Source organism: Mirounga angustirostris, unplaced genomic scaffold, assembly GCF_029215605.1.
Source record: "Mirounga angustirostris isolate CCGP_5_RB_7025 unplaced genomic scaffold, mMirAng1.0.hap1 SCAF_17, whole genome shotgun sequence".
Taxonomy (NCBI): domain Eukaryota; kingdom Metazoa; phylum Chordata; class Mammalia; order Carnivora; family Phocidae; genus Mirounga; species Mirounga angustirostris.
This window is the reverse complement of record NW_026991725.1, coordinates 14,938,101-14,963,400: the sequence shown is the minus strand read 5'-3', so window position 1 is coordinate 14,963,400 and position 25,300 is coordinate 14,938,101. Positions and strand designations below refer to the sequence as shown.

General features: G+C 56.3%; 1 protein-coding gene across 13 annotated transcripts in view; it reads right to left on the bottom strand.

Moving 5' to 3' along the window:
* CUEDC1 (CUE domain containing 1) overlaps nt 1-25,300 on the bottom strand; it is an 82,315-nt gene that overhangs the window by 14,586 nt on the left and 42,429 nt on the right. For 10 of the 13 annotated variants that reach the window (XM_064582661.1, XM_064582664.1, XM_064582662.1 and 7 more), the window contains exons 2-3: nt 5,722-6,351; nt 1,107-1,234 (exon numbers count right to left, since the gene is read on the bottom strand). In XM_064582661.1, the coding sequence (XP_064438731.1) occupies nt 1,107-1,234; nt 5,722-6,066 (473 nt within the window). In that variant the 5' untranslated portion in view covers nt 6,067-6,351. Of the gene's footprint in view, nt 1-1,106; nt 1,235-5,721; nt 6,352-15,748; nt 15,846-25,300 lie in introns of all 13 variants that reach the window. The other 3 variants (XM_045889223.3, XM_064582656.1, XM_064582657.1) reach the window with 1 other exon arrangement.

Below are 25,300 nucleotides of genomic sequence, written 5' to 3'. Positions count from 1 at the left end.
TTGGTTTTGGAATCAGAATGGCCTGAGTTCACAGCTCAGCTCCATGGTGTTGGGAAAGTTATGAAACCTGGCTTAGGCTTAGTTTCCTCCTTTGTGAAATGGGGACGCGGACAGTGCTCTCACAAGCCGTTCGAGGATTAGAACGTGACAGTGTATACATAAAGAGCCTCACTGGTTCCCAGCACTTGGTAGCTGGTGGCTGGGGTCATTACCCCCTACCTGCACAGCAGAGGTCTCCACTACCACGGCCTGAGGTGCCCAAGACCCCCAGAAGGAAAGATCCACTGGGACTAGTCCCCTGTCCCATCATCTCCCCCCCAACTCCTCAGCACCCGGGCGCTGAGCCATTCGAAGGAACTACAGCTCTAGGACAGAGACGCCCGGGCTCCAGCAACCCTACTACAAACAGGAAGCACAGGAAAGCACCTCAGAGACCGTGGGACCCGGCTGGCAAGCGGCTTCGTGTAAACCCTCCAGACTACAGAGCCCCTCACCTGGAAGAAGTCTCCCAGGACCCTGCAGTCTAGTCCTCTGCCTCCACTTATCAAACTATCCCGGAAAAAAAGACTTACTTGCTCCCATTGCCTAAAAATCCCCGCAACATCCCTAGACCAGGGATGGCAAATAGGTATCCATCCCCTCAGTTACTGCTGACTGTCTGGGAGCTGCTGCGTGGAAGGGAACTCTGAGGTTCTGTCTCCACCGAGCGGGAAAGAGCCCAGTGGTCAATTAGCAATGTGTACCATGGGCTCAGCGGGGGAAGTGTCTACACACTCCCTGTGTTTACTTCTCCCACTTGCACGGGCCTTGACTGTGAGATCCCAGAAGGCAGCGCCACGCCTTATGTAACTCCGTGTCCCATTTCATGTTCCGCGCAGCACCTAGCCTAGAGTAGCAATTCAGCGAATGTTTGCCCTGGTGATCCTTCCCATGTGGAAGTTCTTCTTGGTATCTAGCTACAGTGTCTCTTGCTGCAGTAGAAGCCTGTTCTTGCTAGAATAATATCCTGAGGGGTCCAGCCAAGTTTTCCACGGCGTTTGTACTCAACCCCAGCCCCTGATCCCTTTCCCCCACCGCCCTGCGCTCCGAGAGGAGCGGGTTCTCACCGGGGAGGTGGCGTGGGGGGAGCCAGAGGGTAAGGCCTGTCGAACATGTGCATGTGATAGGCTGGCGGGGAGTAGACAGGTGGGGGTTCTTCATCAGAGCTGTCAGGCTCCAAAGTCCTTTCCAAGATCTAGAGCAGAAACAACAACAACAAAAGACATGTTAACAATCCTTCTCTGAATTTAAATAACATTCAGACGAAAGCCAGGGGGGCAAGGGTGCGTCGTAAGGGAATGCTGTGTCGCTGGGGGAGTGTAAACGGATAGGGCCACCCCTTTGCCAAACTGTTTGGTTTTCTGTAAAGCTGAACGCATGGCTGCCTCTGACCCTACAGTTCCAACATACTCAATGGGCATGAAAGCACACGTCCCCAAAAGAATGTTCAGAGCAGCATTATCCATCTGAGCAAGGTTTAAAAACAGGCCAAACAAATCACGGGGCTAGAAGTCAGAGCAGGAGGACCTCTGTGGGGGTGCAGCAGGCCGGGACGGGACACCAGGGGGATTCCAGGCTCTGTGGGTGTTTCCTGACCCTGGGCGCCGGGGCAACTTCATTGAGCCGCACACGTATGGTTCGCGTACTTTTCGGGACATGCGTTATTTCTGATAAATAACTTCAACATCATTCATACTCTCTCTCCAAGTACCTCCATATCAATGATCTCACCCGAAGTCAAACAACTTGGCAAGGTAGAATAGAGTTCGTTACTCCCATTTTATAGATAAGGAAACTGAGGCCCAGGCTAAGTGACATGGCAAAGCCGTATGCTCTCTTTAGAACTGAGTCTTCAACTTGGACATGGTCTCCACAGCAAGGATCCGTCCTTCAAGCACAATGCCCACACGCCCTGGTTGGATTCTTAGGGCAGACAGTGGCAAGGGGAGTACCCAGGATGCCTCTCCCTCCTGGATGATTCTCTTCATCCAGAAGCCAGATAGAGGGGCAGGCAAAAGCCAAGGGCTGGGCAAGGCCCAGAGTTCCTGCTCCGTGGACTGACCTGAATCCTTCCCCAGGGATCCACAGAGGAGTCTGGGGCAGGAGGCAGGAGGTGACCATCAACCAGGAGATCCCAGGTCGGACACACCCCCGCTGGCCTACACCTTAGCTTCCTGCTCCCTGTTCTCTGCTCCCCACTTCTGTTCCATCTCTTCCAAGACCAAAGAACACGGGAAGGGCTCAGAGGCTGTCAGTGGGCCCCAGAGTCCCCAGGCCCTGCATCTTAACCCCGAGTGAGTTTGCAGAAGTCACGCTAAACTGCTTCTGCAAGCCTGGGCGGGGCCAGGCGGCACTGGCACTTGTCCGCCCTGAGCCCACCCCGCCCGGGCACCCAGGGTCTCACAGGGACACGCTGGCAGGTGGGCAGGTGGGCAGCACACACACAAGTGCGTACATGCTCTCACACACACGGCCACACTTTGTGCATACACAGCCAGCCCGCCCGAGGAGGCCTCCCGCCCTGGAATGCACGAACGTTCTTTCCTTTCAGGCGGAAAGTATTTAAACAGATGCTTTTGCAGAAAAAGAAGAACGTAGCTGCTTTGTGGGCCACTGCTCTGCTTAGCCCAAATGTCCACAAGAAAAAAAAGAAAGAGAGAGAGAGAGAGGGAACACTGCAAGCTCCAGTCTAGCTCACTGGGGAACGTCGGGTGCCTGGCACAGGACAGGGGCTCAGCAACTGCCTGGCGCACCCAGAGAACAGTGTTGCTTCTGCTCCCAGCCCGCACTCCCTGTCCCTCAGACCCTGCTGCTCTGAGGGACAGGGTTCCCGACTGGGGCCTTGAGGCCAACTTCTCCTTCAGGGGCTGGTGTGAGGGACACGGGTGAGGAGGGGAGAGCTGTTTCCTGGGTGAGGAGGGGAGAGTTGGATTCTTAGGACGAAGGAAGCTGCTTGAGGTTTCCTAGGCCACGGCCTGTAGCCTCCCGCCTCCAGACTCAGGGAGATCAGGCCTCTGTGCAGCTGCCCCAGGAGGCCCCCCTCCCCTCACGGCCGCTCCTGCTCCTCAGAGCAGCCTCCTGGGCTGCAAGAACCAGACGTTCATCAGAAGCTCCTGGAGCAGAATGAGGAACCGCCAAGGAGGCAGGCAGCGGGCCAGGCACGCTCCAGAAAGGCTGATCCCGAGCCTCCAGGGAGAGTAACCCCAGCCGTGTTCCTGGCCCCCCTCGGCCTCTCTCCCCACAACCCCGCCAGCCACACTGAGGTTGTTCTTCGGGCTGTAAGGGCGCTGAAGTCTTCGGCTCTGTGGCCCTGCGGCTTCACTCAGCGTGGGTGATGGATGCCTGCCAGGTGCTCCGGGGACCAGGGTCCAGGCCACTGATCTGACAGGAGCTGTTTCTCTGTGGCAAGGATGCCCCTTGGGCCAGCCCGCCATCCATCAGCCGCCAGCGAGGGGCTTTTTCCAGTCAGCAGTTAGTGTCATTCCAGCTGCTCATAAATCTTCTGAAGCACTTCCCGCTGCCTCAGGAACTGCCTGCCGATGCGCCAGGCAGAGCCCCAAAGGTGGGCGTCTGGGGCAATAGCCACGGAGGGATGCTGAGAAGGGGCTCGATTTGGAAAGCAAGAGTCTCAGAAAAACAGGAGCACGCCCAGTGCAGGCCTATCAAGGGGATGGTGAAGACCGTGGAGATTCACAGGCCCACGGGTGCCATGGACAAAGGAGGAAAGATTATTCTACCCTACCTGCCAGACTGCAGAATCAATGAGACCGCAGAAAGGGTCAGAATATGCAGAATACTTTCCTTCCAGCTCACACTTAAAGGATGTATTTGCCCCTCTCTCTGTCAAATAAATAAATAAATTTTTTTAAAAAAGGGGGGGTGCCTGGATGGCTCAGTTGGTTAAGCATCTGCCTTCGGCTCAGGTCATGATCCTAGGGTCCTGGGATCGAGCCCCACATCGGGCTCCCTGCTCAGCAGAGAGTCTGCTTCTCCCTCTCCCTCTGCCTGCTACTCTGCCTACTTGTGCTCTCTCTCTCTCTCTCTGTCAAATAAATTAATTAATTAAAAAAAAAAAGGATGTATTTGCAAAGACATACTCACACACACACTCACACACACACTCTCACACACACTCACCCCTCCTTCCCACAGAGAGGATCTGGGTTTTCTGAGACCCCTTCCACTGGCTAATCCAGGCCGTTCGAAGGAGCGGTCTCCCAAAGAAAGAGACTAAAGAAATCTGTGCAAAGACTGGAACTGCACTTATTCACTCAGCGAGCGTTCCCTGGGTGCCTGTTATGTGCCAGGACTGTCCTGGGTGCTGCAGGTGACACGGGGAGGAGGCAGATGTCATCGCCCACGGAGCTTCTCCTCCACCTGGAGGGAGAAATCGCAGGCAGCACCAACTAAAGGAAGAAGGGCCAGCGGCCTCGCCCTGCAGAAGGACTCGGGCTGACAGGGTCCTAGATGCCTGCAGGGCGGTGTGGACCAGGAATCTGAGGGCATATCTGGGCCTAGGTTTTCTCTGTCAACGAGGGTAATAATAATAATAATGCCGCCTCACAAAGCGCATGAGGACTGCAAGGACGGATACATCTGAAGCCTGTAGGATGGTGCCTGGCACAGGATGGGACTCAGCGAAGAGCAGAGTTAAATGCCATCTGCTGGGCCCTTCCGTCCTGTCCCTGGCCACGTGTCCCACCACATGTACCTTCTCGCTGCCCTGCAGGCAGTGACCCGATCACAGAAAGACTCTGTGCGCCCCTTCTGCACCCAGCACAGCAGGTCCTGTGGAGACCGGGGGTCACACATTTACTGGAGGGGCCAGGTGGGCCCTGAGGCAGCAGGGTGGTCCCTTCTCCCCCAGTGACCTCGCTGAGAATGGAGGGAACTGCTCGGGCACTGCCTGCTGCCGCCTCCATCATGCCTTGGTCAGAGGAATTGAACTAGTATGTCGGAGGTCCCTCCTCTTTGGTGGCTCCCCATGCTCTCTCTCCGCGGCCTGGCCTTCTCAGCTCCCGGTCTCTGCCACTCCAGAGGTCCTGACAGATGGTCCCGCTGCGGGCTCCCTAAGTGACCCGTGCTCTGTCTCACCTCTGAGCCTTTGCAGGAGCGCTTCCCTCCGCCTGCACACCCTGTCCCTCACTCCCTGTCCCTCACTCCCCACTCTTTCTTTGGGCCTCAACTTGGCTATCCCTTTCCCTGGGAAGCCATCCTCCTCTCCTGCTCCCACTTCTCCCACCATAAGCATTTATCGCTCTCCCAGCTCCCACTGCCTGAGTCTTGTGAGCTCTGTGCCCGCAGAAACCCGGTCTGACTTGGCCACGGTGGACACCCAGAAGTGCAAAAGGAGCCTTTCCAGGAAAACACAGGCTAGAGGGCCCCAGCCTGGAACTGGACTTCAGTATGTTGGAGTAGGGCCCGAGTGTCTGCATTTTTAACAAGCTCCTCAATTCTGATGGCCCCTGAGCGGGGTCTAGTGCCATGCCTGGCACACCACCCAGTAGGTGCGCCGTGTTTGTTGAATGACCGCATGACTTCTGCCCATAAAAGGCCACTGACCGGCTTGGGTACGGGGTTCCTACGAGAAAGGGGCTACCGGCGAGTTAGAAGTCAGGTCTAACGACCCAAGTCCTCTAAGAGGTTCAATCAGCGGTGAATGATGGGGGGGCGCGCCCCTACCTCCGGGGGGATGCTGTCCTCCGAGTCGGAGCTGTCCTCATAGACGCTGCCGCCTCCGCCCTCCAGGTTCATCTGCAGCAGCTGGTCGATGGTGGCGTCCACGGCGCCGCTGTTGGCGCGCAGCACGCACTCGATGATGTCGTAATCCATGCTGGGGAACATGGTCTTGAAGTCGTCCATGGCCTGGTTGAACTCGAGGCGGCGCACCTGGCGGGCGGGCCGGCTGTTGTTGAGCTCCTGCGAGGCGGCCCCCGCCCCGGCCCCGGCCCCGGCCCCGCGCGCCCCCGCCGCGCCGCCCCCGCCGCCGCCCCCGCCGCCGCTGCTCCGGCGGAACAGGCTGGTCATCTTGCCGAGCCGCTGGGGGAGAATGCTTGCGGCCGGCGCCGAGCCCCTGCCCCCGGATGCCTGCGCCGTGGCCGCTCGCTCGGTGGGCTCGGGAGACTCCCTCCCGCGGCTCCCGCTCCCCTGGGCGGCCAGGCGGGGGCGGGGCGCGCGGGGTCGCCGGGTCGGGAGGCTAGGGCGCGGGGCCACCGGCGGCCCTCGGGGAGCGGCCCTCGCGGGGCGGCGGCATCCGGGCCTGGGCCTCTGGTCATCCACACCCCCGGGGCATCCTGGGGCCGGCGGTCCCACCTGAAACAGAGGGAGGCAGAGTCAGGGGCGGGATGCCAGGGGCATTAGAGAACCCGAATGCACGGGACAACCGCTTCTTTGTGCTTTCTCTCCAGCTGCGACAGTCAAACGGCCAGGGTTCTGTGCTGGCACAGGACTGCTACCTGCTAGCCAGGGCTTACTCCGGGCCGGGTCCTCGGTGAGCTGGGTGGGCTGACTCCTGACACCGCTATGAGGTAGATGCTAGTATCCCCATTTCGCAGGTGGGAAAACTGAGGCATAGATGTGGAGGAATTAGGATTTGAACCCAGCACTATGGCCACTGGTCTCAGCCACTACTCCTACTGCCCAGGAGCCCTGACGACCTGAGGCAGGAGGGGCTCTGTACAGGCCCCAGCCTGCCCTCTAGTCTCCAGCCCACCCCAGTCTCTGCTTCCCACATCACCGTCCCAACTTGGTGACGCCAACATCATGGCCTCCAGTTTGTGGAGAGTGCCATTAAATCTGCGACAGAAAACTGTCCAGCCCGCTCACAACCAAGCACGTAAATCACTGCCAAGGTCACATTTTGTTAGTGCAGTCAACTGAGAGTTGAATATGTCTAAAAACCTCAAATTCTGACTTTCTCCTGCTTATCCCAAAATTAGTAATTTTGTTAATTGTAGAAAAGTGGCAGCTTTAAGGGACCGTTCCATCAAAGGATGTTTCCAAAGTTCCTAAGTTTGACACAATAGGTGCAAAGCTATTTTCCCTTTTCTAGGACTTGGGGTTATCATCTTAACAGCTGACACAGAAACATCCGTGTGAGCAAATCAGCATGATGCTCTTGCTTGCCATGATCTCAGCCGTCAAACAGCTGATGGTGTAAGAACGAGAGCAGAGGAGTGTGGAAGGTGCTATAGATGGGCTCTCACTCACCCCAGGGTCAGAAGATCCAGCACTACCATTGATTCCCTCTGTCTCTTTCGGTCAGTCCCTGCCCAGGTCGAATGAGACCGCATATTGTTCCCCAGGGCCACCAGGCTGAGATTCTAACCTCCTTCAAACCTCTGACTCCTTAGATGGATGTGGAAATTGTCCAGGGCTCCTGTTCTGGGGCTTGTTGGGTGGGCGTCTGCCCAGTCCCAGAAAGGTGGGCTATATCGAAGAATGGAAAACCAGGGGCGCCTGGGTGGCTTAGTGGGTTAAGCAAACGTCTGACTTCAGCTCAGGTCATGATTTTGGGGTCCTTCAATTGAGGCCTATTGGGCTCTCAGTGGGGAGAAGCAGACTCCGTGCCAAGCTGGGGCGTCTCCTCCGCTCGGCAGGGAAGTGCCCCTATCCCCGCTTGTTCTCACTCTCTCTCTCAAATAAATAAATAGATAAAATATTTTTTAAAAAAAGAATGGAAAATTAGAAGCACTTGGGCCCCATGCAGCCTCTGGACACTGATGTAACAGAACTACAATCCCTCCCAGCTTCTGGAAAATACCTATTAACACTCTGGTTTATCTGTCTACATCTAGATACTTTCTCTATGCATCCACTACCGTATGTATGCATTTTTTTACGGAAATTCTATGCAACTTGTTTTTCCACTTAATAATTTATTGTAGCCATCTTCTTACGTCAGAACATATAGATCTACTGCACCATTTTTAATGCCTGAGTAGTATTCTGTTGACTGGGTGAAGCATGATTCATTATCCAACTCCTTCCACCCCCCTGTCTTCCCAAACGAGCAACTCACAGCCCAGCGAAGCCAAAGCCATTTTACAAGGAGATATAGAGGGGTGACCTCAAATGGTCAGTCCAAGAACTGTGATGAAAATGAGCACAGGAAGGTAGCCAAGTATGACACGGCGTTCCACAGCCGGCTTTAGACACCCCAACCCCCACGTCCACACCCCTCCACCACCCCTGCCACATCAGAAGGTCAGAGGATGCTCTGATTCTGCCGGAACTCTACCGTAGAGCCGCCGCCTTTGTCCCGGGCTCCAGAAACCTGCGCTGCGGCCTCTGACAAAGACCTCGGGGGCACGAGGCCCCAGAAGCCAGGGCCCCGGCTGCCATCTGCTATGCTGATATCATCATATATACAGGTCAGTGCCTTGTGCTAACTAACACCCTCTCTGGAGTAAAGCCACCTTCTCGCTGCCCCGCAAATAATTTATTAAGAGATAGAGGGACTTGGCTCTCACTTTGCCAAGGGCAGACCCATGGGGAGTGAAGCCAGCACCTGACCCCCCTTCTTCCGGATGAAGAAGGAAGATGATGGGGTCCAGATTGCCCCCATTAGCAGGCCCCTGGATCGGCCCCTCGGGCTGTGAGTGTCAGGAAGGTCCCGAGGGGCATCCCCACCCCCTGCCGTTTGCGGGAAGCGCAGGGGTTCAGAGCCAGGCTGCCGTCCCTGCTCTGCCCCTCCGCAGCTGTGGGACTTCGGAGGAGTGTCCTCCCCTCTCTGGGCCCAGTACCCTCACCTGTACTTATGGGACTTCGATGAGGATGAAACAAGATCATCCCCCACGCAGTGCCTGGAACATGGCGAGCTACCTGACTGGCGTTGTCGCCGCCCCAGAAGGCTGGCGAAGAGCCAGGAGCAGTTGGCACACCGGCCAAACTCTTCCCCAGAGTGGCTGGGGTGGGCGAGTCCTCCAGGCCTTAGAAGAAGTACTGATCCTCGAAGCCCCAGGGGAGGCTGGCTGGCCTGGGCAGCTGGAGACACCACAGGTCAGGCCACCTCCTCTTCCATTTACCCCAGGTGCGAAGCCTGGAAAAACAGCCTGTCCTGTGCGCACCATGATATGGCATGGCTGACAACTCTGGGCCAGCCCCACAGCCTGCTCCGCACGTCAGACGAAGGCGCTGACGCCCAGGACCTGTCAGAATGGCTCAAAGACATATGGCCCGTGGTGGCCAAGCCTAGACTTTCCCATCGCAGCTTGTCCTGTGGATGAGGAGCGAGTGGCTCAGAAACGCTAATGGGAAGTGCGGGGAAGCAGAAATACCATCTCCACAGGACTCCGCAAGAACGCCCAGACCCCAAGGCCAAGCTGCCTACAATTAGCACCAGGTGGGGCGACACAGGCCCCCCCACCCCCACCCCGTGAGGGCCATCCCTCGCTAAGCTCAAGTGCAGAGTGTGAGGCCAGGGCTGAGGTGGGCCAGCACGGCTGGGAGCAGGGAGGAGGGCTGTCCTCGGGGCAGTGTCGTCCATGCCAGGCTGCCTTTTGCAACCAGCATGGCTCGGATGAAAAGCAATTTAAAACACATGGAAGAATTAAGGCAGGCGACTTCGGTTCACAAGCTTGTGCCAGGCGCTTTCACATTCAATCCTTATTACAACTCCAGGGATAGACGCTATCGTCTCCATGTCATAGCTATGGAAACCAGTTCAGAGAAGTCAGGTAACCTGCACAAAGTCACACAGCCAGTACGTAGAGAGGCCAGAATTAGGAACCCAACTCCTAGGAGCCAAAAGTGCCCAGTCAGGCTTGGAGGGCTAGGAGCCAAGGAGCCTCAGAAATGCAGCCACGTGTGGCCTGGGCTTAGAAGACTGGGCACAGCCTGGCTGACATTCCAGCAGAGGGGATGTGACCTAGACAGCACTGGGGGAGGGGTGTCTGTTGGCCAGGCCCCAGAGCCGGCTCTGTGACCTTGGGGAAACCGCTCCACCTCTCTGAACCCCAGCTGCCCGGTGCTGGCAGGACAACAGAGGGAGATAACCCCTGACCCACTTCTGAAAAAGGAAGTGAATGAAACCCGTTGAGCCTGTTAGATGTCTTGGTCTTGGAGGCCGACTCCGCAGCTCTCCCAAACTCTGTGCTGTGAGTGACCTGGGGACTCGGAAGCAGAAATTCCACACCTGTCCACCCCCAGGTCCCAGGGATCCCAGCCTTCTGCTTCCCCATGAAGGAATCCGGGCCCGGGAGGACGGGCACAGCAGCCTGCCAGTCCTCACTCCAAGTGTGAGGAGACCGCCAAGGCCTGAGTCACTCCTGGCCTGGCCCAGGGAGGTGGGCCAACTGCCCGAGTTCTGTTCTCCTGACCTTGCCCAAGGTCAGTCCAGCCAGTCTACTGCAGGACCAGGTAGGGTCCACCCGGGAGATGTGAGAGCCTGGGAGCCAGAGTCCTGGGCTGCCCTTCTGACTGGGCCCAGTAAAGCCCAGTAAGGCTGTGTGACTTGGAGAAATCACTTCGCTTCTCTGAGCCTCAGCTTCCTCGTTTGTAAGAACAGGTGTAATACCACCTACAAGGGATGTTGTGATGGAACTTATTTTTATTTTTATTTTTTTTTAATTTGAGAGAGAGAGAATGAGAGACAGAGAGCATGAGAGGGAGGAGGGTCAGAGGGAGAAGCAGGCTCCCCGCCGAGCAGGGAGCCCGATGCGGGACTCGATCCCGGGACTCCAGGATCATGACCGGAGCCGAAGGCAGTCGCTTAACCAACTGAGCCACCCAGGCGCCCTGTGATGGAACTTATATGGGGGCCCGGAGCTAGTAAGCACCCGAGGAAACAGGTTGGTGTGGCCTTAGGCACAGGCCTTGGCCCTTGGCTACCCTCACAGCCTGAACGATCTTATCCAGTCTGCTTTAAATACCATCTACACGCTGAATAACAGGCTCCCAAATTTCTCTTGCCCTGAGGCCTCCGGGGAACACGCCCTTCAACTCTACAGTTGCTCCGCTGAGGCTGCCCCCTCTTGGATGTCCAAGAGCAGCTCTGACATACTGGGTCATCCGACTTCGTGGTTCCTTCCAAACCCACCCTGCTCCTCCCACCTTCCTCATCTCTGTGAACGGCAGCTCCACGTGACTCAGGCCCAAAGCTCAGGCGTCTCCTTGAGTGCTCGAATTCTCTTACACCCACACCCAGTGGCAGCAAATCCCATTTTTCCTATCTTCAAAACCATCCCAGAACCCGGCCGCCCCTCACCACCTCCCCTGCTACCGCTCGGCCTGTCTGTGTCCCCCAGCCTTCCTACAGAAAATTCACCGTGGCGGTCTCGTCATTCCTCTGGTCCAACCCCTACCTTCCCTCCCGCCCGCGCCGCCCCCCCCGCCTGCCCCCGTGGCTCCTCATGTCCTCAGAACACAACCTAGAGCCTTACTGTGGTCTGCCAGGCCCCACACCGTCCTGCCTGGGCCACCTGCCTTTGCCGTCAAACCTCACTCTGTCCCCTCCCCTCACTCTCCCTGGGCATCCTGGATCCTTGCTCATCCACTTGCAAGCCATGCGCGCGCCCATCCAGGGGCCTCCATCTCCTCCCAGATATGGACATGCTGCCTCCTTCCCTTCCTTCGGGCCCCTACTCAAGCATAATCTTATCAAGCACCAGCCCTACCTGCCACGTTCCCTCACCTCCTGCCCTGCTTTGTTCTCCTTAGGGAACAGACCACATGAGAGATTATTATATATTTCCTTGTTGTTGACCATCTCCGCCACTGAGAGGTAAGCTCCACGAGGCCAGGCCCAAGCTTTATTCACTGTGCTGAGTACAGCACCTTCACAGTGCCTGGCACTGACAATGGAGATTTGTTAGGGGGATAAAGAAGGGAAAGGAAGAGGCAAGAGCACCATGAAAGGGAAGCTCTCTTCCCTTCCTCCTCTGGCTCATAGCAAGGTGGGCGGTAGCCCTTAGTTTCCAAAGCCCTTTCTCCTCTATGGTCTCACTTAGTCCTCATGAAAAAGCTATCGTTTCTATAGGGGCATGCATTATTACCCCACTTCACAGATGAAACAACTGAGGCCAAGGCAGTCAGTGCCATGGTTAAGGTCCTGGGAGCCTCCTGCTGCCCAGCCTGAGGGCCTCCTCCCTTGCGAGGCACAAAACGCCGATGGCAGGATGGTCCCCTCGCCAAGTCAGCGTCAGCTCCAGGGGACAGGAAATCAACTCCCTCCAATATCTGACTTAACACTCCTCCTGCCACCCCAACCCTGAAAGGTAGGGGTAGAACAGAAGGCCTCAAGAAGAGACAGAGTTAGGAGGCCAGAGGTCCCAAATTGCCGGCACTTCCCTTTCCCCAGCACTTCCCTTTCCCCAACCCTCTCTCGTCTAGAAGGAGGAGGGACTGCCCAAGGCCAGCTCTGTCTCGGCACACCTCTGGCTCCCTCCTCTGAAAATCCCCCAAGGACAAGCCACACACCGGAGCTTGTGATCAGTCCGTAATTGCTGTGATCCCGCCCTGCAGAGGGGACTCACTGTCCCTTCTCACCTCAGGTCTGGGCCCAGCCCAGTGGCACCACCAAGCCAGGCCACTAGGTGGTGTCCCAGGGCTCAGGTCCCTGCTGGTCCCAGGGAAAGGGCAGGCGAAGCAGCTTCCCTCCGAGAACCCAAGAATCTGCCCCACCCCCACCTCGGACTAAAAAGGAGAGGAACCCCAGCAGCCCAGGGGTCTCAGAACCCAAGACTGGAAGGGTCTCAGAAGGACTTATTGTCCAAGTGGGAAACACAAGGCCCACACGTGCCACCAAGTTCTAGTCCCCGGCCTTGGCGGACGTGGGGATCTATGCAGGTGTTACCCCTGTCCTGTGGAGCCCACAGAGCCCCTTAGCGGATGATTGGAATGGGCAAGCTACATGCACCCTGCTCCCCAGCCCTTTCCCTCCCGTATGAGAAGGCGACTGCCCGGCTTGCTTCGTCTCATCAGGAATCCGGCTGCAAAAGCCAGCGGGGCCAGAATGAGGCCATATGGCCCCTGGGACGCTTGTGTCGCCATGGCTAAGTCCTGGGCAAACCTCAGGTGGGTAGTGGCAGCGCTAACGGGGAGGCTGCCGGGCCAAGGGCAGCTGCATCCTTGTCCAGTTGTCACCTCAGTCGCCATGGGGGCAGGGCGCAGGGAGGCCGGCTGAGCCGCTGGGCTTCTGAGCTGGCGAGGCCGCAAAAAGGGGGAGAAGGGAAGGTGGAGGCCCCAGAGACAGAGGCCCTGGGGAGTCTGCGCGGGGGGGGGGGGGGGCGGGGGCTCGAGCGGCCGGAGGGGGAGGGGCGGCGCCGACAGAGGCTCCTTGTCCTTCTGCCCCTGCACAGGCCTGTTCTCTTCCCAAGCTATTCATGTCGCCGCAGCTTCAAAAGCCAGGTGACCTTTAAATGCCGAGCCTCCTGCTCCTGCCCAAGGCGCGGAAAAGGCTTAATGGAAAACTCAACCGGCCACAGCTGCTGGGGTGACGGCGACAAGGCCAGCCTCATTCTGAGGGCACCGGGCTGCCGGGCAGCCACACCTGTGCCCACCTCTGGGGGCACGATGGGCACAGCTGGCGGGGAAAGGAGGCCTGGCCGGGCCTGAGAGGAGCAGGAGGAAGAGGGGGAGACACAGTCTCAGCCCTGCCGTGTCCTGCTGTGTGACCTTGGGTTGCCCACTTAACCTCTCTGGGCCGTACCCCATCATTTAGTCCAATCTAAGCCTGGGGCAGAACAAAAGTCCCCCTTCCCAGAAAAAAAAAAATCTTTAAAAAATCTGTAGAAGAAAAAACAAGGAAAAGAAAGACATTTGCTTTCCTAATTTTTCTCTCTCTTTGCCTCGACGTCCAAGGCCAGGTGTGTAGGCAACGGGAGCTCTACGGTAGGGCCTAGGGCAAGAGGTCTCGAAGGAAGTTAATAAGGTTCCTCATTCCAGTTGAAAACGTCTAAGATGAAGCTCCTCGAACATGAGTAACGTGGCATTCGTTTGGCCCCTCTTGGTAGGATATTGGTGATAGTGGTAATAACCTAACCCTGTTGCCCGCTTCTTTCCGAGCCAACCCTATTCCAGTGCCTTCTGCATGTTAACTCTTCTCATCCTCTCGTTGCAGCCCTGCAAGGGGCGTACTGTCACTGCGATTTCTACTTTGTGGATAGAAAAATGAAGCACAGAAGAGTCCAGGGAGTTGTGCAGGTCACACAGCTAAGTGGCCAAGGGAGGTCTGACTCCAGAATGGACGCTGTAAATCCATCCAGCTCCACCAACTCTCTGTGTTCCTCGAGCTGCGCACAGAGCCAGGCACGTGGCAAGAACTCAGGTAACCGTGTATTGAATTGAGTCCTCCACGGGGCACAGCTGCCCTGGGGGAGGCTGGGGGTGCGTGGGGCCCGTGTTGGGGGAGCAAGGGAAGAGGAAGGAGAAGTTTGCGGGCAAAGCCTCATCCTGAAGGAGGGACCATGGCAGTTTCCTTACAAAAACCTTTTCCCCACCCCACGAAGGCTGTTTAGTTGCCTGGACGACCAACTGTTTTCCACTTTGACCTGAGCCTCTTCGAAACTATTTCCACAACAATCCCTCTCTCCATCAACACATTCTATCAGCTCAGCCAAAACGCTCAACCCAGGAGCCTGTGAGGAGATCAAACGTCAGTGGACAGAAGGGGTGCTGCTCCCCACTGCCCTAACCCAGGGGCCGTAGCCCTGAGGAGCCCCTCTGGGCTGGCAGCAATGTATGTCTACCTGGGAGCAACTCAGGGGCCCAGACTCAGGCAAGGGAGTCCCTGGCAGCTCAGGTGCAGGCCAGTAAAGCTGGGCTGGCTCCAGGTGTGAGCTCATGCTGGCCCGGGGCCAGCTCCTTGGGAAAGGGGGGCCAGCGGCCCCTCCCTGGGCCTCTCCTTCAGGCAGTTGGGCTGCAGGTCCCTCCAGAGGCAGGGCCTGCATGTTCTGGGGCTGAGCTCTCAAGTCTGGATAGTTCCAGATGTCTCTGGGCCCCTGGGACAGGTGCTCGGTCAATGATGCCACACACTTTAGTATCTGAGCATGCCCAGGGAATCCAGGCCAAGGAACCAAGATTAGGGAGGGGTGCTCAGGGTAAGCAGGGGAGGGTCCTGGGAACAGAAGTCCGACTCCTGCCCCCTTCCCCTCACACTAACACGTACTGTGCACCCACCCACTGATCCATGAATCCCACTTCTATGGAATTCATATAATATGTATCATGGAAGACTATACAACAGAGAACAAAAATGAGGCCTCTCTATATGTCTCTCTGCCCAAGACCTATGGCCAAGGAGAGCAATGCAAGGCAGTACTGTACTATAGTACGTTATAGTATGTGTGTGTCAGTAAGTATGGAGAGGACATTCATAAGAAACTGATCCTATAGGTTTCTGCTGGAAGGAATTAGGTCATAAGAGACAGATCAGAGAAACCTTTCTCTGTAAATCTTTGTATATCTTTTAAATTTTGATTCATGTTCATTATCAATTTAAAAGTAAAATAAGCAGATAGCCTATAAAGAATAGCAAAATGAGAGCAATGCCAGTGATTTTTTAAATCTTTTTGCATGTGTATATTATCTACAACAGACATGAATCACTTTTGAATAATCATTATAGCAAACGTCTATGAGTGCTAACCATGTGCCATGTACTTTCTAAGCACTTGGCATGCATTATCTCATCCAAGCCTCAAAGTAAAGCAATTATAATACCCATTTTACAGATAAGGAAACTAAGGCCCAGAGAGTTTAAATAACTTACGTGGGGTCACACAGTCAGTGATGGAGCCAAAATGTGAATCCAAACGGTCTGGCTCCAGAGTCCATGCTCTTCTTAACCTCCTCCTTATACTGTCTCTCTAATTAAAACAAAACAAAACAAAACAAAAACTGAATGATGACAAAAAAAAGTCTTAAGCAAAAAGCAAACTACAGAGCCTCTAGGCCTTTAGAACTTTTGTAATCCTCAGAGTCCCAACTCCATCCTTCCTGCCTCTACTAGTCCAACAGGGCTTTGCCAGTCCTGCTTCAGTGGGAGCCAGGCCCCACTCCTCTCCCAGTGCTCCCTCCTGCTCAGGGGCCTGCCCGCCTCCTGGTGGCCTCGCAGGGGAGAATGAAGGGCCATGGGGAAGGTGGTGGCCGATGCCACATCTGTTCCAGAGGTCAGACCGCAGCGTGTGGGGTCCTCCGGGGCAGGACAGGGCTGGGTCTGGCCAGGCAGCTCCTTGCGGAGGGGAAACCACACGTTGGTTGTGAATGGTGTGGAGTCTGGGCAGCCTCCACACGGAGGTTCCAAGTAGAGCTTTAGCTCTGGGCCAACCTCAGCTTACATTCTGATCACCACTGCTTGGGTGAGTGGAGCTTCTCTGAGTGAGTTTCCTCATCTGTAGAATGGGATACCTGTTCCTCTGAGGACGGGTTCCCCTCCAGGGGGATTCATGAGCTGGGCACACACAGGCTCCACACAGATGCCCTCAGCCTGGGGCAGCTGTTAGCAAAGCCCTAGGGCCCCACACTTCTCCGCGGCTGAGTCTAGAGCCTGGCCCAGGAGTCAGGCCTGGGGTTACGATCTTGAATCCAGCCCTGAAGGGGGACAATGTGCAGCACAAAGGCCTCCCATCAGGGGCCTCCAGGACCTCAGGCTGGGGGGCTCTGGGGCCCCTGAGTGGAGCAGGGAGCTGGGCCGACAGCCCCATTCCTGCCCATATTCTACTATGCATCCTAGCGGAGAAGGGACTGGAATATACTGGGGCCTGGGTCGCCCAGGCCTCCCACTCCTCCTGGGGGCCTGCCCTCTTGGGGAGGGGCTCCCCGCCATCCCCAGGGGTGAAGGAGCACAAGCACATAAGCCAAGTGGCCTTCTCAGAAGTGCCGGCCTCTGGCAGCTGAGGAATGCAGGCCCAGGGCTGGGGAGCAGGGCCTTGGGGAGGGGGTGGTTGGCCCTGAGCTTCGAAAGAACAGGCAGCAGCTGTGGCTGGGAGGGCCTCGGCCCTCCCCGTCTGGCAGCCAAGACCCCATCAGAAATTCCACCCCAGCAAGAAGGGCCAGCCCAGACAGCAGATGGGATTGTTTAGAGCCACTTACCAGGCCAGCTCCTTTCCCCAACTGCAGGCTGCTACCCCCTCCTCGCCCCGGCCCCTTCTCAGTCTGTACGGCAGCAGAGCCCCCCCTCCACAGCCGGGGGCGCCCCTAAGCCAGCCACCAGGCACCCCCTCCCGGCCTGAGGCCCTCCGCTGGCCACACCGCCTCACCTCCACACAGCCTCGTGCCCACCCGTGCCCTCTGGAGAGGCTAGGTTAGGACAGCAGGAAGAAATGTTCTCACTTCCAGATAATGCCTATTGCCAAAGGTCATAGAGCTCCTTGGCCTGGGATTTGATCCCAGCTGGGATTTGAACCCAGACTCCTGGGCCAGTGCTCCCTCCCCATGTGGTGCACACACTAGCAACTCCAAAACAGCTCGTGCGTCTGTGTGTGCAACACGCACCAGCTCACTCAGATCCGTTCACTCGCAAGGCCACGGGACACAACCAACCTTCATTAGGTTTTTCCTGAACACTCCCCTCCGCCCCAGGTCCTCAGTCCATTCCTCTCTCCACCTAACTCCAAAGCTGGGTTTTTAAAATTACAGCCACGCTCTCCTCCACCCACTGACTGCACTAAGTGTGAGCCCACCGTGCGAGCCACGCCCTGCACTGGGCTGACGGCAGGGCCACGGGAGGCCCGCAGCCCTCTCTCTCTTCCCCATCCGTGCCCAGAATGGCTTTTACAGTGTCTGGGGCAGCAAAGGTGAGTTCAGGTTGACCTGACCCGCAGCAGTGCTGGCCAGAACCAGAGGCACTGCCTTCCCAGTTGCTCGCAGGATCAGCGCCTGGAATGGAGCGCAGGGAAGGGCCTCGGGCCGGCGGGGCTGCCAGCCCTGGCCCTCAAATCGGACAGTCAGCGGGAGGGGGCGGGAACTCTTGGGGGTCCCATAACCAGCCTTCTTTGCCTCCAGGAGTCTCAGTCTCCGCCTCTAGAAAATAGAAACAGCCCCTAATGAGTCTCACCCTTCCCATCACTGAAACCCCCCAGGGATGCAAGGACATGGTGGGGTGGGGTGGGGTGGATAAGGGCCAGAGAAAGGCACCACTGTACGAGGTACAAACCCACGACGTCTGCAGAAGGAGGTGGCCGTATCCCAGTCCCCCCGGGCTGGAAGGACTTGTAGCCTTTCTTAGCTACAGAACCAGAACCCTTTCCACCCCTTTCCTCATATGAGACCCTCAGCAGAGGTCCCTCAGCCCTCCCCTCCCCCAGAAGTTACACATAATCAGAGAACCTGCCATTTACCGAGTGCTGGGCCATGCTGCCCGGGCATGGTGTTGGTTAATCCTCACGAGCTTCTAGCACTGTCCATCACTGCCTTCTACCAGTATCAGAGCCATTTTACTGAGTCATGTGTGACCTAGAGGTTGTCCAGGGCTGGGCCGCATCCAACCCCTATGGCCTTACATGGCAGAGACCAGTGCACCTGTCAAATCTCCCGACCCACTGGTTCCTCGCAAGGGTTTTAAAGCCTGGGTTCAACCTCCATGCTCTTGTCTCCTGAGCTGTTTGTGTCTCTGCCTGTTCCCCCTCCTGCTACCAGCCTGCTCTTGGGAAATGTTAATGTGCTTTTCTATCAGTCTCAGAAGCAAACATTCTTTGCATTCAAGCCATGTATCTCAGAGGGTGGTGAGACTTCATCAGACTCCCCCGAGGTGTTGCTAAAAACACATATTCTCCACCCCACTATTAAATCAGAATCTGGGGGGGGGTGCTGGGAATCTGCTTTTTAACAAGCTCTCCGGGTCATTCTGATGCCCAGTAAAGCGTGAGGACTCCTACCTCACAGGATGATGCAATATAAAACTCTGGATTCTAGTTTTAGCTCCATCACGAACCAGCCGGGTGACCTTAGGCAGGTCATTTTACCTCCCAGGCCTCCAGCTTCCCATCTGAAAACTGGGCAAGGAGGACTAAAATGATCTCCAGACCCCTCTCCCCAGTGACAGCCTCTGTGTCTGCCCTAAGTCCTCAGATGGTTCCCAGGAGTATAACTGAATTTCACGGCCTGCACACCATAGACACACATTAAAGAGAGTCCACATCAGACTGATTTAGGGAGAGCTGCACAAATACCTTCTCTCTGGCTCCAGGCCCTAAACAAATGACTTTTGGATTACACACAACACTTCCCCCTCCCCCGAGCATCTACTTGCTTCATTCCAGCCCAAGACGACCAGGATTCTATAAACACTGGGTCTGCACACCTGGGCTTAGTCAACAGTCAGCAAACAAAGGCTCTGCCAAATCACCCCACAAGCCCAAACTCGCACCCGCTCTGTCTCTCAAGGGGAAGCACCCAGCCTAGGATGTGTGGACCCTGCATGCCCTTCCTCCCATCACAGAATGGGATGAGGGGCTGGGTCGGACAGAAGGTATGGATAGAACGGCCCCAGCCTACAAGTGGGTTGCAAGGTTTATCCAGACTTAAGGGCTGTGAGGCACGGGAAGCCCCCAGCAATCGCTGGGACGTTCGAAAAGCAACTAGACATTCCTTAGTCCCTGGGTTCCTTGATGATCACCCCTTAACACACAATGTACCTAGCAAGTGCTCAAGCATTGCTTGCTAGCGGTAAACATTTGCTTGATTCGTCCTTCAAGGTCTATGTATACTTAACAGTGGAGCTGTGGGGATTCTCAGGCCCACAGACACAGGGTGACTTCAGATTCCTGTTACCTTTGCGGATGGTGAAGCTATGTGTGCTCCTGCCAAATTAACCAAGGGGGAAGGACGAGCCCGAGAGGCAAGAACGGAAACCCAACGTCCACGGTGGGACACAGCCGGGAGTTCCAGCCATGGTCTGCTGATCCTACTCATTGAAGGATACTGAAATGGATCATTTCCTCACTCTGAGCACGCCGACTGGCCCGAAGGATGGTGCTTTACGTGTGCACCGCACTTGACGGTTTACAATGCCGAGGGAGGGGGGCGGGGGGTGGAGTCCACCAGCCCTTTCCATTCAGCCAAGCTCCAGGCCGGGCACGTCCCCTCCGGCAGGGACCCACTCTGGCACTGTGTGAGGGCACTCCCCCTACACGGAATCCTCGAAACAATCCCACAGGCTAGGAAGCAGATTATTTGGTAGATGAAGAGACTGAGGCAGGCAGAGAGGAATTAACTTCTCTGCGGTCTCACAGCCAGGAAGTGGCGAGTCGGGATTCTTCCCCAAAGCCCACGCTCCCAACCTCTTACCGCGCTGTGCCTGCACTTACGTTGGTGGGCCTCTGATCTCTGCGTGGGCAAAGGGAGAAACTGAGGCTCCAGAAGAGCTGGGCCCTGGAGTCAGCCTGGCAATGGTCCCCCCCACCCCCCCGGCCCATCCAGGTCTCCTGGAGCAGGGGAGTAGAACAGAAGTGGGCACAGCCCAGCTCAGAGCTGAGCCAGTCCCGCCACAGGCCTCCGCCACCACAGCAGCCCCAGGCCCGGAGGGGCCAGCGCCAGGGTCCCTCTCCCAGCCCCAGCAGGACCTCCCTGTCGGGACCTGGGCTGTCCTCAACACTCAGTTGCAGGCCCCACAGGAGGAAGCGGCCACACTTGAAAATCATTGCCATGCAGGGCCGAACCTGGGGCTTTTGTTCTTGAGCAAGGACGGTAACATTTCACTTTCAGGAAGGAGCTGGGAGGGTGGGGCCGCCTCAGAGTTGCACAACCGAAAACACAGGCTCAGACACACACGGGGCCCACGTGGAAGTCTGCTTAGACAAGCCCCCTGCGGACTTGCGGAAAAGGCCTCTCAGCCACGGCGGGTCCGCACAGAGGCCGGAGACGGGCCGAGCCCTCCCCCTGCTTTTTAAATCAGGGCTTTGTGGTCAGTCATCTCGGCAAGCCAAGTAAAGGAAGGAATAGCAAGGCGGCAGAGGCAGGATGGGAACTCAGGCCTCCAACCGCCCTGGGGGGCGGAGGGGGGAGCCTCAGGTCCGAGAGAGGGACCACGGGGCCACATCTGGCTGGGAGGGGCAGCCCCAGCGCTGGGAAGCCTGCCTACCCGCGCCTCCTCCCCTTCCCGGGGCACAGCATCCCTCCTCCAACCACGCAGGTGCCCCGTGGCCCCTGCCGTCCCCCAGACGCAAGGAAAGGACAGCAAACAGCCCTCACAGGCACCCCGGCAGTGTCTAAAGCAACTTTGTCAGGTGGCGGCTTTTCCTGAGTCACCTCTTGCCCCCCCTTCCCCGGGGCGGTGGTGGGAGAGAAGGGAGAAAAGTCAGTCAACAGGGAAAAACCTGTTTTTTAAAAAAGTAATACAAGAATAAAGCAGGTTTTGAGCAAGTCCCATAGCCCTTGGAACCAGGGCTGTCCCTAGATCCCCGGGAATGGGCCCCTGCTCTCCTCCCCACCTTGCAGGGGTCAATCAGAGGCTAAGCCTTTCACCTGCTCCCCTCCTGCACCTCCTCAGGGCTTCACCTCCAGGTCCCCAAGGAAACTGGTAGAAATGGGATCCTCGTCCTTTGTCAATTACAAAGTAAACAGCTCTCTGGCGGTTCGCCCTCCTTGGCGGGGAGGGGTCCTCTCACTCTCCGGCAACCCGGAGCTCCCACCCTCCCTGAGCTCCTCTGGGGGCGGCAGCAAGGAGTACGAGAGAATGGGCTGGTTTGGGGCCGGCTGGCAGGGGCAGGCCACCCACCAGGTCCAGCTCACCCCCCTCAAAGCCGCTCTGTTTGTAAAGGGCTTTCGGGGACAGGAAGCAATAAACAGAGTCAAGCGGCCAAGATGCAGGGGCTGATTATGCAGTTTATGGATTTTCCAGGCCGCTTTGTACTCTCCCACCAGCTGCCTGGGGCTCTGCAGAAAAAGGTGCTGGCAAAAGACCGGTTGGTCCTTGGCTTGAAAGGTGGACCTCTGCCAGGCCTAAACTGGGTCTTTCCCAGTGTGGCGGGGGCACTGCATGCCTTGCCGGCCCCACAAGCACCTTCTCGGTGCCACACCACCAGAGCCCAGACCCTCTCTCTCTCCAGCTCACTGCTCACCTCTCCATCCCGCTCTAAGTTACCCGACCCCCAGGAATTCCCAGAGGAGAGGGCGTGCCTGACCAAGGCTGCCTCTGCCGGAAGGTGGGTGGCCCTCCTTGACAAAGCCGCTCACAGCTCCGCTTAGCTTGGCTTGGCTGCCCTGCGCGTGGAGAGCAAGTTGGGAAAAGCTGAGCCTGGTGGGGAAGGGGCTCTGGGCGGCAGGGCCTCCCCAGTACCAAGCTCAGCTCACATTTTCCCCCAAACAGGCTGCGATCTGGTGAGATGGTGGCCCACGTGTGCAGGCGGTAAGTGCGGGGTGGTTCGCAAGAGCGACAAGGGGGAGCGCCCCCACTCGTCTCTCAGTACCCACTAACCAATAAATAACACAAGGGACACCCCCAGAATGGAAAAGCACGCAGCCGAGACCTTCAGGGGCCAACACGGAATGACATGAAAAAGCCAGATGAGCCGGCGCAGCGCTAGTTTTGCTGAGGCGTCTAAGTGTGTACTCGCGTATCTGGACACGCGCACACACCGAATCCTAAGTAGCCGTTATCTTAGAGGTGGGGCTGCGGGAGGGGTTCTGCTTCTGATCGCTGCCTGCTGCTCTGCATCCTTTGAAGTTTTTCCACAAGCAGGCATTATCTCTGTAGTTTAAAATTAAGAATTAAAAAAAATAATAATAAGGTGCACTGCCGGTGGGAAGGTGCGCGCGTGGGGGAAAACAGTTTGGTAGCTCCTTACAAAGTTAAACACGAAATTACCCTGTGATCTAGCAATTCCACTCCTAAGGCGTATACCCCGAAGAACTGAAAGCAGCGATTCGGACAGATACGTGTACACACCCTGTTCATAAGAACATTATTCACAATATCCCAAAGGCAGAAACCACCCAAGTGTCCATCAACGGATAAGTGGATAAACAAAATGTGGTGGACACATAAGGGAAAAGGGGAGTATTCTTCAGCCATAAAAGGGAATGAAATTCTGACAGATGCCACACCATGGATGAGCCTCGAAAACACGCTGAAAGCCAGACACAAGAGGACAAAGGCTGTATGATTCCACTTCTCTGCGTTCCCTAGAACCGACAAATTCCTAGAGACAGAAGCTAGAATAGAGGTTACCAGAGGCTGAGGGAATGGGGGAGGGAAGTCTTTGTTTGATGAACACAGTTTCTGTTTGGGATGATGAACAAGTTCTGGAAATGGATGGTGGTGACTGATGATCATACGACGCTGTGAACAGACTTACTGCCACCGAATTGCCCCCTAAAAATGGTTAAAATGGTAAATTTTGTGTTATATATATTTTTTACCACAAGAAAAAGAACTAAAGGGGCGCCTGGGTGGCTCGGTCAGTTCAGCGTCCGACTCTTGATTTCGGCTCAGGTCGTGATCTCAGGGTCTGGAGATCAAGCCCTGTAGCCTGCATTGGGCTCCACACTGGGCATGGAGCCTGCAAGGGATTCTCTCTCTGCCTCTGTCCCTGCTCCCCCCCTACCCCAGCTCCATCTCTAAAAAAGAAAGAAAAAGAACTGAAGACTTAAATCAGGCAGGAGGAGGCACTGAGGGGTAGAATCACCAGAATCACCAGACAGAAGGGGGCGCTACTTGGGCTCTCCGGACAGAGGGCAAGGAGCACACAGGAAATCCTGCCTGCACAGGGGGGCTCTGTCCCCACTGGCACGGAGCGGCCAGGGGACAGTGACACCCCTGTTGATGAGGACATGTGGCCTGCAGAGCCCCACAGGCCATGGGGCTGTGGGGAGATGGCAGTGCAGGGGTACTTTCTGGAATGTTCGGAAGAGGTGGGTTATGGCACACTAGGAAACGGTTAGTGTGCTGAAAAATGAAGCACGCATCTGAGAGCCTGGTCTAGAAAGGGAGCGGGGAGGAGAGATGGCTTGCCGGGACTGCAGGGAGAGAGGAGGAGAGGACAGAAGGAAACTAGACACAGAGAATAAGGAGAGGCCTGTCCTGCAGGGTGCTCTGGCAGGCAGAAATGACTCATTCAGGGGCGCCTGGGTGGCTCAGTCAGTTAAACGTCTGCCTTCGGCTCTGGTCATGATCCCAGAGTCCTGGGACCGAGTCTCACATCGGGCTTCTGGCTCTGCAAGGAGCCTGCTTCTCCCTCTCCCTCTGCCCGCCGTCCCCTGCTTGTGCTCTCTCTCTCACACCAATAAATAAATAAAATCTTGAAAAACAAAGAAAGAGAGAAAGAAAAAGAAAGGAAGGAAGGAAGGAAGAAAGAAAGAAATGACTCATTCATTCATCCAGCAAACATTACAGGGCTCTCCCAGGCGCTAGACGCTGGGGCAACGGAGGCCGGGGGTAAGGGGGTAAGAGAACCATCTCATCTGATGAATACCTAGTGTCCCTTCAGCGCCACCGCCCATCTTGCTCAAAAATATATACCTATATAAAGCCAAGAAACCTAAAACTACCCCCAGCCTCCACCTGCTTCCAGAAAGTAAAAATGCTTCTTACTTGAGGCCAAGCTGTTCAACTAGGAAGTAAGATCAAAACTGCCAGTGTGGGCCGACCACCCCGGTGCCCGGGCCTCATTCACACCAGTGTGCCCATCGGCGAGCTACCAGGTGTCGACTGGGACCGGACTCTTTCCCCCTCGAGGGGAGAAGCAGGGAGCAGCATGGGCATGCCAGGGCGGGACCCTGGGCTTTGAGGCCTGTGATGGCTGGACTCAGACTGCTCAGGCGCAGGGTTTCCAGACGTCTTACCCCACTTAGCTCTGATGGCGCAAGGACAAAGAGAAGCCGTGCATGGGGGTGCATTTGAGGTCAGCGGCAGCTCTGCCTCCCTCGAGATAAGAATATTCAAACAGTGGACGTGGTTAGAAAAGGGCACTGTATCTAGGGCCTTCCTGAAATGTGTAATGTGGGTATGTGGACGCGGAAGAAGGAGGGTGGCAAGCAGTTCTGAAACATCTCGACTTGGCCGCTGTGCCCTTCTCAGAGACCCACTCTTTCTAGAACTGTGCTATCCAATAAGGTCCAAATTTCAACTGTAATTGATCGAAACGAAATGGAATTGGAAATTCAGTTCCTCGGTCATACTACCACATTTCAAGTGTTCACTAGCCACTTAGGCTAATGGTCATCACACTGGACAGGACATATTTTGGAATGTGTCCAACATAGCTGGAAGTTCTATCAGACGGTGCTATTCTAGAACCTAAAGGGGAGCCCTTCCTCCTTGGCAGTATGAAGCCCTGGAGTGCTTTATGACAACTGTCCGGGGGAAACCAAGGACTGCGGGCCA